Genomic DNA, 15,335 nt, shown 5'->3' with positions numbered 1-15,335 from the left:
CATTACTTCTACATATTATTTTTGTGTACTTTTGAACGTTATATAGATGGAATCATACAACATGTGCTTTCTCCCCCTTTTTTGGGCATCTGGCTTGTTTTTGAGCAGCCTTATTAATTTTACTTCTATGAGAGATACCAGAAAAAGCATCTTTAGAAAGAACAACGCTGAAGAACTTTATGTTTTAAGAATTAACATTAAATAAGCAATTTTTACCACTTTAGAGGTTTTTTTTGTGAGGAGGGAGAAAGAGGTTTACGGAGGGGAAAAAAAGGTAGGTTGTGTGTGTTCCGATTCAGATACTGGGTGCTAATTCATCTATTTAGTCTGTCAGAATCACCATCATCTTACAAGCTGTTGTTTACTGAGCACTTGCTATGTGCCATGCGCCTTTCTAAGTATTGCGCGTGTGATAATGACATTTCGTCCCCGTAATTACTCTATCTATGAGACAGAGACTATTATCTTCATCTTACAGAGGAGGAGACTGCGGCTCTGCATCACTTGCCTGTGTTGGTACAGCTAATGAATGAGCCAGGGTTTGAACCCAGGCTTCTAACTCTTCAGTCTGTCCTCCAAGCTTCTGCTATATTGCCTCTCCACTAAAAGCTCTCACTTACAGTCTACCAACTGCCAGGCCCTGTGCTAAGCTAAGTGGAGTATCTGATTCATTCCCCACAGCAATCCTAAGAGGCTGCCACACGGATATTCCCATTTAAACAGAATGGAATCAAGCCTCAGAAAGATTAAGACACTTGCCTAATACCGCTGGTTGTCGACAGAGCCACAATGTAAACCAGATGTGATTCTGATGCTCATCTCTTAATTAGTAAGCTACTGTCAGCATATTTCAACCTCCTGTCAGTCAAGTTGGGATGAATATTTGAGAGCTTTTTGAGACTTATTACAAATTAGCCACACTAATGCCCACATTCGAAAAGGTTTTATTATGAGACATTTACAAAACATTTGTGAGAAACATAACATTAGTGAGCCTTAGAGTTAGAATTCAAACTTTCTCCCTTTACGCATGAAGCAAACGAAGCCCAGGAAGAGGCAGAGTGGCAGAGGTCTCGGCAGGGCCCGGGAGTAGCTCAGCTCCCTGATTGGGTAAGCCTGGCACCTGTACCCGCTCCCCTGCCCTCCCATCATCCTCTTTTACACAGCAGGTGCACTCCAGTTGGCCAGACCAGGGTTCTGCCCCTGATACCACTACCTACCTGCTGTGTGAGCATGGGCATGAGACTTCACCTCTCTGCACCTCATTTACCTTCTCTGTCAGATGGAGACAGTACAAATACCTACCTTCTAGGTAGGTTAGTAGTGCATGTAAAGCACTGAGCACAGTGCCTAATACACGTGCATACCTATAGATGACGGCCATGAGGATGGCGATGATGTTGGTGTATTCATGTTCTGCTGACCCCTACGACACTTTTTCTACCTCTGTTAGGTTTCAGTCAAAACAGAAATTTAGCACTTAATGGAAACAAATTAACCCCAAATATTAATTGAATTTTAGTTCTAGATTATCTGGTGAGGATCCAAATATAACTTCTGAGATCATTAAAAAGCTTCCTGAATAAAGGCATGAATGAATAAGGAGTGGCTTCATGGAGTAAGAAAAGGCAAGTAGCAATGTTACAAAGCAGTTCTAAGGATAGGATGTAGGAGAATTACAGAATGAAAATTATGGAACTTCACATAAGTCAATCAGTTTGCAAAGAGTCTCAAGTTAGTTCTATTTCTAATCTTCTGCTTCATAAAAAGGAAGACAAGACAGAGCACTCAGGTGGGAAAAAGGAGTTCCTTTACATTTCACTGCTTCAACATTTTCTCTGAAAACAAATTACCGTTAGTCATTCAGGTCACATAAAAGTTGTATGTTGTTTCTTTCCCTATTTCGACATTGACCACTGATAGAAAGTTGACACACTTACCTAACTGTACATCAGTTGTGAATCGGAGTCTGTGAATCATGCTGACTTTGAATGACTTGTAATGGTGGCTGCTCAGCATATCCTGTACTGTAGCTATGTCAATTTGCGAATCCTCCTCAAAAACCCCGTCTGCCCTTGAACCTGGGGAGGAAAAAGCAGTTTAACACATAAAGATACATGAGGCTTGGCAAATGGTGTCTGCTTAAAATGCTTTGGGATAAATTAAAATAATATGGGCTATTTAATTTGGAAAAGAAAAGGCTGAGTGATGACTTAATAATGCCATTCCAGTAAACAAAGAATGGTAACATAGTAATCATTCAACAATTAATTCCACAAACACTGCCTGTTCTATGGCAGGCCCTTGGCTGGGCAGCAGCAACACAGAGGGCAGAAAAACTCCTGCTCGCCAGAAGCTCTGTCTCCACAAGAGCAAGTCAAAATCACAAAAGCATGGGTGGTCACACTTCTTGCTTCTTTTTCTTTCTTTTTTTTTTTTTTTAATACTTATTTTACACTTTTTAAAAAAAATTTTTATTTATTTTATTTTATTTTTTTGGCTGTGTTGTGTCTTCGTTTCTTTCTCTAGTTGAGGCAAGTGTGGGCCACTCTTCATCACGGTGCGCGGGCCTCTCACTGTCGCGGCCTCTCTTGTTGCGAATCACAGGCTCCAGGCGCGCAGGCTCAGTACTTGTGGCTCACGGGCCTAGTTGCTCCGCGGCATATGGGATCTTCCCAGACCAGGGCTCGAACCCGTGTCCCCTGCATTGGCAGGCAGATTCTCAACCACTGCGCCACCAGGGAAGCCCTCTTGCTTCTTTTTCTATTAATTTTCCTGATCATAAAAGTAGTCCATGCTCCTTGAAGAATCCCTGCTCTTCCCACGATTCGCAAACTGTCTATCAGCTTCCTGTCCTGTGCCCCACAGCCCCCAGCGGTTCAGGCGCAAGCCTGCTAGCGCTCACATGGCTGTAAGAGTCTCCTCGATGGCCTTCTGGCCACCAGGCTCCCTCAGCAATCCAGCTACTACAGGACTTTCCGATTTATCTTTCTAAAGCTTTGATCACTCATTCACTCATCAAATGTGTAGTGTGCACTAAGTACTCTGATATTGACAGTGGGGACAAATAAGAAGACTGGAGCTCAAAAATCTTCCCTGGCTTCCCAAGGCCTCCTGAATGAAGCACACTCTTTTCAGTCAAGCAATCAAGGACGTCCACAATCTTGTTGAAACAAAAATTTCCCATTTTATTTGTCATTTCTAACACATACCTTCTCTCAGCTCTTCCCAAACTCCTCAGACTATATATAGGTTCAGGTTTTTCTACTTCTGGTTCTTTGCTCATGTGGTGCCGTTGGCCTAGAACATCCCTCTGTCAAAACTCCACCCAGGCTAGCTCAGATTCCACCCCCTCTTGAACGCCATAGCAGCTGGTTTATACTGGACTCTGGAGCCAGGGAGACCTGGGCTCAATTCCTGGCTCTGCCTCTAACTTACTGTGTGATAGTGGCCAAGTGACTATTTCTCTGAACCCCAGCATCTGCCATCCACAGAATACCAAAACGTATTTAAAGAATCTAGCACGTAATACGCTTAATAAATAGCAGTCATGATTATTTTTATTCTCTTGTCATAGTGGATCACATTCAGGCTTGCACTAGAATTGCTGAGTGGTTGCTGTGTCCTAAATTGGAAACTTTGTGAGGATCAGTAAAGTCTCTTATTCATCTCTACATCTTTTCCTGCAAGCAGTACAGGCAACTGGCATGCGCTCACTAAATTTTGCTAAATAAACAAATCAGTCAATAATAATAATGATAGCTAGTACAGGTGAGGACTCACACATCAGGCATGGTGCTGAGCACTTCACACATGCATTTAAGTCTCAAGACAACCTGGTAGGTAGGTCCTATAATTTTCATATTACACAGATGAAGAAGCCGAGGCTCTGAGAGGCAAAGTCACACGCCCAAGGTCACATAAGCAAAGCTAAACTAACTCTCGCCACCCCCCATGCCTGAGTTTGAAATGTGGTCCTCTGAAGGTGTGGCTGCTGGTGGGAGGGAGCATCTGTCTAGAAGAGGCCAACCAGAGCGGGGTGCCCGAGGCCTTGTGATGAGTACGCAGAGACGGTTCCACAGGGAGACCACGAGAGAACTCCTTGGCACAGAGTTGGAGGAATGGAAAACTCTAGATTTGGGCATAAAACTGGAAGATTCTCTATGCCTACCAATTACACACTTTCCTTCCCACAGTTATTGCTTACAGAGGAGGCTTTTAAGGCAAAGCTGGTTTCTGATGCCTTCACATTTAACTAATTTATTAGGAATTGTGCATTCTATTTCCAAACACTACAACTATTCCCAGCTTGGACCATTCTAGCACCTACAAGGATGCTTTCCCCTCAGTAAGGCTGCAGCCTCGGCCTTAACGGGCCAGTCACCGAATGCCTGTGACACAGTCCCACGTGTTGACCTCTCCGCCAAGGTCACCCTTCTTCCCATTCCACTCCCTCCTGGCCTTTTTCTCCAGGCTTCCTCCCCATCCCTCTGATGAGCTTAGCTCAAGTGACATTCCAAGGAACCCTAAGTCTAGCTCAGCTCCTTCTGTCACTACACCCTGCATTTCCCTTCAGGTTATTTATCACAGATAGTAATCGTCTGTCTCCACCATTAGACTGTAACCCCAAGAGCAGAGGCAGAGTGACTGCTTTACTAAACACCATAGCCCAGACCCTGCTAGTGCTACCATGCACAGACTAAAGCAAGAGCTCAATAACAATTTACTGGATGAATACCGAGTGCCGTATCCCCAGGATCAGAGAGGCTTAGTGACTTAACCAACATCACATTGCTAGGACTAGCAAAGTTGCACTCGACGTCTGCAAGGGTCATTGGGTAGCCCTGTTTCCTTTCTCTGGAACACTTGTGATTTTGGATAGAGATGCTGTGATCATGATCACTACTGTCTCCAGAGTAATGTCCACATCGCAAGCCAAGAGGCTGGCTAGAAATTAAAGTTTCAAATAGTTATTCACTTTCTCCAAATATACCTTTTACTAAAACAGAGCTGCCAAGATGTGTTTACTTTTACTTTAGAACCTTTTAAATTGAGAATTTTGGAGAAATACTAAAATCCTTTCATGTTTTAAATCATTTAAAGCCATCTTTTCTGAGAAAATGCCATTATTAGATACAACTCAGCTTAAGAACTTCTGTTTTCTTTACCAATTAGTATTTTCTAAATATTGCAGGTATTTGATTTGGAAAGAGGTAACAGCTCATTATGCTAAAATGCCAATTATTTAAAAAAAAACACACTTAAGAGTTTTACATTTTATGAGGTTGGATTAAAACCAATTTAAAAATTACTATAACGTGACATAATTTTTTACTGAGCAATTTCAATGCCAGCTGCTAATAAAGCATCTTAGCTGTAAATGATAATTCAGATGCTTTTAGATAAAGTGGTGCATAAATATGGCTGGAAATTGATTTAGCTTCTTGCAGAAGCTACTGAAGAATGACATATTTTGTTTAATACACCAGCTAATGTAGTCCTAAAAGCTCAAACAAGTGCCAGTTTTCACTCCTAAATTTGCTGTGCGAGATTAATGAAAACTTTATATTTTGCTGAAATGTTAATAATGGGCAGATGAGATGATAGGATTTTAGTAGAGGTCTTAAAGCTATGGAATAACCAGCAAGGCTTGTCAATTTCCTCATATTAATTTTGTTCAAGACTTATATAGCTGGAGCTGGCTCAACACATTAATGCTTCTTGCATTGACCTTCTACTCTCTGACAGTGTAAATTCATATCCCATTTGAGGATTTAAGTCCCCTTGATACTTGGGTGAGTTCTGAGCCTTGCCCCAGTTGACAAGGGGTGTGTTTACTTTTACGGTCAAAAGGGCAGCAGCACCGGGGGAGCAGAGAAGGAAGAAACAGTCCTGCACTCACCTCTGATACGTGCCGCTCACCCCCAAGCAGGTTATCTGCTGAATGGGAACAACTTCTGGTTTTGGAGTTCCAGTGCCATTTCTCAAAGTAGGCTCAGGAATGCCTCTGCTTGGAGGGGGCATGTCTGTGTGTACAGATCAGCCAGCCATGCAACCTGCAACTACTGTCCCCATGCCTGCAGTGTGCTAGACTGGGAAGGGACATTGACGAAGATAAGGCAGGGTTCCTGACCTTCAGGAGCTTACAAATTCACTACAGAACACCAAGAAAACAGGACAAGGCAGAGAGAAGTGCCCAATAAATGATGCATGCAACAGACACTTAATCTAAAGGCACACATCTGAAGCAGAGCATTATAGCAAAAGCATTTTTTTTTTAAACCGGGTAAGTTCTGACTTTGCATGTACACCTTTACTGTTTGTATCCTTCTGGAAAGGGGTGAACCCAAACACACATGAAAGATGCTTGATACTGTACCACAGTGCATATTAAAAATATTACTGTAATATCAACTTCACATTCCAAAACGACTTCTGTTAAGAGAAGACATTTTTATCTACTCGAAGTAAAAAATAGAACCAGAATGTCTTAAAAATAAACATATTAAAAAAAAACCACTCCCCAAACTGTTAATTTAATTGAAATAGAACCCTTTGGTATTTTGTTAAATTAGCAATTAAAAAGGTCACAAGCAATTAAATGAAACAAAAGCCACACTGTGTTCATCTACATTAATGCTGAATTGGGTTTCCTCATGAATGACAAGATAAATTGTAATGGTGCCTTCAAAGACTTCACAATGTATTTTGTCAAAGTCGAGAGTGTTAATGTCTCTATGTGCCATGGATTACCATAATGTATTGTGTCAAAACGCTTGAGCTGCAATAACTCAAAGATGTATTGTGATAGATCAAATTTTGGGGTGGGGGGCCTAAAAGTGACTGGAGCACCAGAGCTCAAACGGACTGACAACAGGCTCTGGAAGGATGACAGAGAGCACGTTCACGATACAGAAAGCGCTGGGGGACAAGCAGAAAATCCAAGAGAGGAAGGAGCTTAGCTGTCTGGAGTAAGGAATCAGGAAAAAAGGAAACAAGGAGTGGCACCTGTCTTAATGGCAACACCAGGCCAGGGACGAGGGAGCAAAGGGAAGCAAAGAGGAGGGGAAGGAGGAGGCTGGCGGGGTGTAAGGCCTGCACCGAAGAAAGAAAGAGGAGGTACTGAGAGAGAGCCGGGATGTGGCCCTGGGGCTTAATAACACTGGAAGGAACCTGGAACATCGAGTTCAGAGATGTAGATTCAAATCCTCTGACACCGTGGGTCAAGAGTGGGTCAAAAACCTTGCCCAAGGTTCCACTGTTGGAAAGAGGCGGAGCTGGGACAGATCTATCGGACTCCGGAGTCACGTTCCTTCTCCTTCCCCTCCTGTGTCACCACATTCCTACAAGCAGCAGCAAGGACAGGGACTGTGTGGGTGACTGTAAACTCTAAGTCAGTGGTTCTCAAAGTGCAGCTCAGGACCCCAGGCGTGGGGGGAGGCGGGTCCATAACCTCAGTACTATTTTTATAATAATAACAGTAAGACATGATTTACCCTTTTCATGCCTAATATCTTACAAGTGCACAAAGTAATAAAAAAAGTTCATTGATATGTTTCTGATTCCACATTGCAACCAACCTTTAGGAAACTATCACTTGAGTTTTGGTATAGCAACAAAAATTAATATGCACTATTATCTGAAAAGGCTACTGAAATACTCCCCTCGTTTCCAACAACCTATCTATGTTAGCCAAATTTTCTTCATATACTTCAACCAAAACAACGTATTGTAACAGACTGATTGCAGAAGTAGATATGAAAATCCAGGTGTCTTTTATAAAGCCAACATTACAGAAATTTGCAAAAATAGAAAATAGTGCCCACTGGTTCAGGAGATTAGTCAATAACTTATCTTCCTGGTGGAATAAAAATAAATGCTTTTCAGAGAAAGAAAAACAAAAAAACAAAAAAAACCCCAAACCAAAATAAAAGAGTGCTACTCTTATCATTAAATTTTTAAAAGAAAATATTTTTATTTAAAAAAATTTTAATAAAAATGTTATTTATGTTCACATATAATGGATTTACCATTATTTTTAATGAATTCATAAATATTTTAAAATCTCTCACGTTTTTATTCCTAATAAATAGATATAACTCAATAAACAAAAGCTCTTTGAGGTCCTCAATAAATTTTAAGAGTGTAAAGAGGTCCTAAGACCCAAAAGTTTGAGAACTGCTGCCTTTATTGGTTCTTACGCCATGTTTTCATTGTTCCTGGATGCCCATTTGGACAACCATGATGGGACACAAAAGTGCAGTTACAGCTCTGTATCTGTATTACATACCTGAAAACAAACAAACAGAAAGCCTGTACACACATTGTTAGAGTGACAGGCTTGTTTGCCACGTGATCAGATCAAGGCTAATTACAACTAATATTGTTTAAGAAGCATTTTCATATACTTCATGATTTCACTGGAACTGAGGGAGATACATACAGGTACACACGTGACTGTCTTTCAGACAAATGAGCACTGATGATTAAACCAAAGCTCAGATGAACTCACTGTACGCCTCTAGCAGATGTCTTACGTTCATAGACACAAACTACATGGAACATCAGACTTCATTTTATGGTTCAATGAGTCTCACGCCAAGTCTGAAAGGGCTAATCTAGTTATAAATTAAAGCAACTTCCGTCTTCCATCTCCAAAAAGATCTATGCCAAGTCTAGAACTCAACTGGAAGTTCGAGGGCCTTTGCTACGTCCTTACCTCATATGTACACTCTCTGTAGCAATGATGGCCCTGTTGACCATTCCTCCCAAGTCCGCAAACAGTCACCCAGCACCAATTGTGTGCCAGAGCTGTGCTAGTGCTTCAGGAACACAGGAGAATGGCAGCAAGTGTTTGCATTTGGCTGGTGCAAAGAGTCTGTAAAGGGGAATAGTGGAAAATAAAATGGTGTGGGGTGGAGGGGGCGAAGTCTTCAAAGATAGGCACTGTCCATCTCAGGACTTGGCATACAGTAAAATACTGCTGTGCAAACAGCTGAATGAAGAATAAACAAACTACCTTCTGCCCCATTCTATCTTGCAGCCTTATTGCCACTCCACATAGAACAATGCCTGTTTCAGTTAAACTGGATTTTGTTCAGGTTATACCATCTGGCCAGAATGTCCTTTCCACTCTTTAAAATTAATACACTTCAAGGTCTAGTCCAAATGGAATCTTTCCTGATCCCTTTCCTGAAACCCTGTCTCCCTTTGTTGAAGGCTCTCATGATAAGTCTCTTACACAATAAGCATCTGTACTCCCCTTCTGGACAATGGGCTCCTTGGGGGCAAGAACATTCCATCCTACAGAGCACACAGTAGATGTTCAATAAATGCTGTTGGCGGCCTGAATGAAGTTGATGCCACACAGGTTAGCCATAACAGTACCTGAGTTTGTACACCATCCCTTGTATTTACCTTGGTTATTAGAACCTAACACACCATTCCTAGTTTTCCATTCAGATGCCCTACCAGACAGGAATCCTGCCTCAACAACAACTCTAAGAGCAATTAACATTTACTGAATGCTTACTATATATGCCAGACATTATGCTCAGCACTTTAAATATATTATCTCATTTAAATTTCTCACTGCTCTTTTAAGTTGGATAATATTATCTTCTTTCTACAAGTGAGAAAAATAAGGCTCAGAATGTCGTCCTGCTAGTATAGCCATACAACTAATACAAGCTGGAGTTAGGAAAGGAACCCAGGTCTAATTCCAAAATTGTGCCCTTAACCACCACATAACCCCTTGGGTAAAATGCTCCTTGGATGGGCTGGGAATGTACAAATCCATGGGCCATAGCAGTATCTAAGGAGAACACAATCACACCTGCCTTTGCCAGAACAAACAATCAGGGATAAAACCTAACTCTCTCTACTCCTTCTCTAAGACTCAAAGCTAGATGTGTGAGTGAGTCAGGGAGGAAAAACTCTCCTTTAGCTTTCTACATCCATCACATTTTTTTTTTTTCCAAAGGCCGTTTAAGTCCCCAAAGGCTCATAAGCCCAAAACTTCTCTTCTATTAAACACTTCCCTTTGGCTACTAGTCATTTTTGCTGGTCTCTAAAAAATAATCCATAGGTGATATACTATAATATACACACGCGCACTTGCTTGCCCCTCTGCGGTAATCTCTTCAAAGCCGTCAGGGTCGTACTGTAGGATACACCCTTCACTGAATTTGCCATGCTACAACCAGGGTAGGGATCCTTGCTGTCAGTGCCTAATTGATTAAACTCTTGGAGTCAGAGCCTTTCCACAGGGAGATTTCAGACCCTCAATAAATCAGGATAATCTTGTTTTATGAGGTGATCAGAAAGAAACGATTTCTGGTTTGTAGAATTTCTAAAGAGAGCGGATCATGGAGGTGGGAAGGTGGGAAGGCGGGGTTGGGGGAGGTGTCGGCTCTGCATTCAAGCTCCTGCCTGTCCCCCAGTCTCCTCTTCCAGCACTCTCTCCCTTGCTCATTTCATTCCACTCCATTCATTCATTCCCAAATATACCTAGCTCTTTCTCAAGACCTTTGGACAAGTAGTCCCTTGGCCTGGAACATTCCTCTTACTCATTAGCGGAATAACTCCTTTTTATTCTTCCTCAAGGAAGCTTTCTCCTCCCATTCTCACCAGCTCCAGGCCCCTGCTATATACTCTTTTATACCCTTCACAGCGCTCATCACAGCTGTGAGCTCCATGATGCAGGGGCTGTGTATCCTCTCTACTGCCCCAGCACAGCGACTGGCCCAGAGGAGGGGCCGTCAATATTTGGGGGATGAATGAACAAATATGTGTCTAGGGTGAAGCCTGTACAGGATGAAGCATGACCATTCAAGGGTCTGAACCACTGGCTCATTACAGGTTTGCCTGGAAGTTAGGTTGATGTCAGAATTCCCATCACTTTCTTTTCCGCCACTGTGTCTTTGCCCCTGTTCAAAACACAGGGAAAGTAATGGAGTCTTCTTAAGAGCCTGGGCATTTTGGACAATTTACATGACAAAATATCTAAGAACTGCAACATTTGATCAACACCGAGGCACCTCTCCCCCTGACTCCAGAGTCAGAGAATGAGGGCACACATGCTGGAAGAACCCCGCTTCCCATCAGGGGAGTCACTGCACAAATGTCACCCGATGCATTACCAAACCATTAGTCAGGGGCTACAGGGCGGATTCTAGGGCCAGGAGCCTACCAGAGGGATGCAAATCCCTGTGCCCCCACTTAGAGCCCATACAGGGTTTGTGGCTCGTCAAACATGTTTCCTTACTGCTCTAATGTACCAGTGTATCGCTTAATGAAAGTTCTTAATTGTAATTCAATTAATTACATACACAGAGTCCCCAATTACATTTTCCAATCAGACATTGGCTGTGGTACAGGTCTAAATGCACTTAACCAATTTTAATATATTAAGACCAATTTCCCTTGAATACTAATTACTACCTAATGATAAAATGAAAAGGGGGGAACTTTCAAGAAAGGGGGAGAGTGAAAAATGCAATTCATGTGGAATTTCTCAGCCCACATAGCACAACGCACTCACTACTGAAGAAGTAGGTGTGGACAGGGCACAAATTTGCTTCCAGTTCAGATCAGCACTGTTTTTTGCCCTAGGTATCACCTACCCTTGGTGCAGGCTGTTGCCCAAAGGGACCTGCGGGAAGTCTAAGCGTCTAGAGGGAAAAGGCCAACACACACAAGCGCAGACTAGCCGTGGTGTCTGCGCACAGGCACTCGCTTTGTGTCTTGGGCACACAAAGCCTGGGAATGGCCAGTTCTTGCATGGGGCATTGCACTTTACCACGTGCATTTAAGGCACACAATCTCAACTTAATCCTCATAACAGCCGTACAGGGTAGGGATTCCTTCCTACAGGGTAGCCCTACAGATGGGGAAATGAAGCTCAGAGAAGGACTTGCCTAAGGTCACGCTGTGGCTTCAAACATCCTGCCTTTCCCCTACAACACACTGCCAACCAGCCCACATCAAACAGACAGCAAGAGGTGGAGACACATAGGTATTCTGGCATCGGGGATAATGTTTCTGTTCCGTTTAAATTCTGTTAGCGTGCAGCAAGCAGGGAGCTATTATCCAATATCTACTTGAAAAAACTCTCACCCATACAGAAAATTCCTTACAGTGAACACGTTTCCCCCCACCACAGCCAGACACGTAACTGGCTTTCAGCAGTAACTCAACCTAAAATATGTACCATGAACACCACAAGTCATTTCCATTTGTAAACAGAGTTTATTTGCAGGATCACATTTTTTTTGCTTTTGAAGACTGCTGTTGTGGTACAATAAAAGAGGCTTAAAGCCCTGGTACTTAAGTCACATGACAGAAATTGGAGAGATTAGTAATTTGTAACTGAAGAAGGCAAACCCTCCAGAAGCCAAGTAGAACCACTAGGGAGTCTCCAGGGTTGGCAAAAAGAGCACACGCGGGAGGAGGGATTGGCCCACTAAGAATAAGCACCACGAAGAGGAGATGGAAACACACCAGGAGGAGCAGTCATTCACTGTCTACAGTTGCTTTTTTATTTAGTAAATTGGAGGGGGGTGGGGTGGGGGGAGGGGGGAATCCCAAGTACCACCACGAAGAAACCCTTATACCTGAAGATGCTCACCCAAAGCCCAAGTTCCTTTTAAACGGTATCACACACTTGCCCCTCGGTGCCCTAGTGAGCAGCCTGGTGATGCCAGGGACTCAGGAGGCTCTCTCCCTCCCAGGGAATGACCCACACCTGGCCACAGGCACTGGGATGTAGGGGGAACTCAGACCCAGTCCCTGCCCTTGGTGGATGGGGGTGGGGGTCACAGTCCAGTGTGGGGGTGGGCGAATCCACTCAGCGGAATCAGTGATCAGAGAGGGGTAAGGAGAGGGACTCTACCAGAGCCCAGGGAATGGCGGCCAGGTGGTCTGGGGAGGCTTCTAGGAGGAGTGGCCTCTTCTCCTGGGTCTTCAAGGAGAAACTAAAGGAGGTGAAAGAGGCCACAAACTGAGAACCAGAGATACGCTCCCCTGCCACAGTCCAGCTGTCTGGGTGACTGCCCACCTCGAGTTGAAGCTCTTCCTTAGTATAGCCTTAAATTAAGGAAACTTCATGAAGGTACTGAAATAATGGAAGGTCTCCTTGAAAAGGAAAGGAGATCAAAGGAGATTAAACTGATGTTTAAAGAACTGAATCCCCTTTCTATAGCAACTTCTATTTAGGAAACAAAGTAATTAGATTCAGCTCTTTCACTAGACTTAATGGACAGAAGACACATTCTTCTAGGCCCCCTAATTATTATTCATGGGATGATGAGCAAATCACCGCCTTAAAGGCTCAGTTTCTTCTTCTATAAAATAAAGATGATGGCCACTCTAGCCTAATTAACAACAGCACCTCTATCTCATTTAATCCTCACAACAACCTTGTGAAATAGATTCAACCACTTCCATTTACACAGGAAACTGAGGCTCAGAGAGGTGACATGATTTGTCCGATGTCAGAGCTGCAGTGTCCACCCAAGGTCTGCCTCATCTAAAGACTGTGCTTTAAGCACTATGCTGAACTACTATGTGGGCACACTTGTGACTGATAAAACAGGTAAGACACAGCGTCTGACACTTTGTGGCACTCCATAAAGCCGGTTCAATTTCAGGTCTATTTTAGCTCTGATGATGGGAAATTCCCAAGTTTCTCTCTGAAAGTTATGGAAACGATAGGTTGGTTCACGCTGCATCTTTCTTCTAAGGCTCTGGATGGGCTACCCACATATGATCAGTGGGTAAAGGAAAAGGTCACTGGCAACATTTGGCAGAAAACGAAATTGAGGTTCAATTTGGTGCCAGGATTTATATAGACACTTGGACAAGAATGGAAGTCTTCTAATGTTACATCCTCTCCATAATGTACTCAGGCTTCCTTCTGGTCTGATTCCAGCTTCTAGCAGACAGTTGGCTGAAGGATGTAGGAGATTATCAGACTAGAGTCCAAACTGGAAAGCCCAAGGACTTTGGCTTGTCGTTTTCTTACTTAGGCCAAGATCCAAGCACAAATGCTACCTCTCAGTCCCTAGGCAGAAACTCTTATCATATTAGCTTCATTCGCAAGCTTCTCTCTCCTAGTGTACGAAGACAACTGTCATCACCCTTCTTAGGACTGAAAATTTAGGTTGTTTTATCAACAATCTCAGGGTGGGCTTCACGGTCAGATAGCTGACTTAGAATTCTGGTCCTATCACTTACTGACTAGCTAACTTTGGGCAAATCACGACCTCTCTCAACAATTAGAATAGTATCTTGTAAGGTGCTTGTGAAAATTACACGAGAGAGCAAAATGTCTAGCGTGATCCCTTACAATAGAAGGCCTGGATAATTAAAAAAACATCCTTTGATGCGGTTGGTATAAAAAGCCATGCCCTGTCCCCCTGTGGAAAAAAAACAGAAGGGTTTATACCTACTCTTATGGCAGTCTTCTCGATCAAATGCTTTTACTTATAGGTACACCTCTTCTGGGACACCAAAGCACATTTTCTGGAAAGTACCCTGCCTCTAAGTTCTCTGGTCCTGTGCCACAGACTTATACATCTGCTCTGGCCCCCACTCTCCTTTCCCCTCCATTCTGCATCACTCCCTCCCCACCACACACCTCCTTGAGGGCCCTGACAGTTCTATGACTCCAGACCTCCACATCCATGCCTCAGCTGCTCTGTGAGCCACAGAATGCTGCTCTTCTGTTATTTATTAATTACAGTTAATATTTATTGAGTGTTTATTATGTGCCAGGCACTCTTCTAAGAGCCTTATTAATCCTCCTATCAGCCTTACGAAGGCAAATTAACTACCTACGAGAGGTTAAGTAAATTGTCCAAGGTCACACAGCCAGTTAAGTGGCAGGGCCAAAATGTGAACTGAGGCAGTCTGGCTTGATTGCATATTCTCTTAAACACTGCATAATAGATGCTCATAATTTAGTTCACTTCTAAAATGGCTTTAAGGATAGCAAGCCTGTGCTGATCAAATATAGCAACAGAAGTGAAAAAAATTCTGTTTTTGAAATATTTTTCTTTGTCTCAATCTAACTTCTTAATAAGTAGCTACTGGGGAACAATATGGGTTCCTGATTGAAATTTCTATTTGAAAAAATTTAAAAAATCTTTTCTAGAAAAAGAATAAATTGTTTTTATAATTTACTTCCACTTTACAAAGACTAGTTACAATAGTCTATTGATTCCAAACCATGGACTGCCTGGCACACTTTGTAAATGCTGGTATGGTCTTCTTTCACTAACAAAGTGATTTTGACTCCAAGGCAAGCACTGAAAGTATCTTGCAAATCCTTTAAG

At 42.8% G+C, this 15,335-nt stretch overlaps 1 protein-coding gene across 2 annotated transcripts in view; it reads right to left on the bottom strand.

Annotated features, from left to right (window-relative positions):
- The window catches only part of MAPKAP1 (MAPK associated protein 1), a 238,225-nt gene that overhangs the window by 43,577 nt on the left and 179,313 nt on the right, over positions 1-15,335 (bottom strand). For both annotated transcript variants that reach the window (XM_061199926.1, XM_061199927.1), the window contains one exon: positions 1,941-2,081. In XM_061199926.1, the coding sequence (XP_061055909.1) occupies positions 1,941-2,081 (141 nt within the window). The remainder of the gene's footprint in view (positions 1-1,940; positions 2,082-15,335) is intronic.

The sequence above is a fragment of the Eubalaena glacialis genome, chromosome 9 (genome assembly GCF_028564815.1).
Source record: "Eubalaena glacialis isolate mEubGla1 chromosome 9, mEubGla1.1.hap2.+ XY, whole genome shotgun sequence".
NCBI lineage: Eukaryota > Metazoa > Chordata > Mammalia > Artiodactyla > Balaenidae > Eubalaena > Eubalaena glacialis.
Note: the sequence above shows the minus strand (reverse complement) of the source record. Positions and strands in the feature narration are given on the sequence as shown.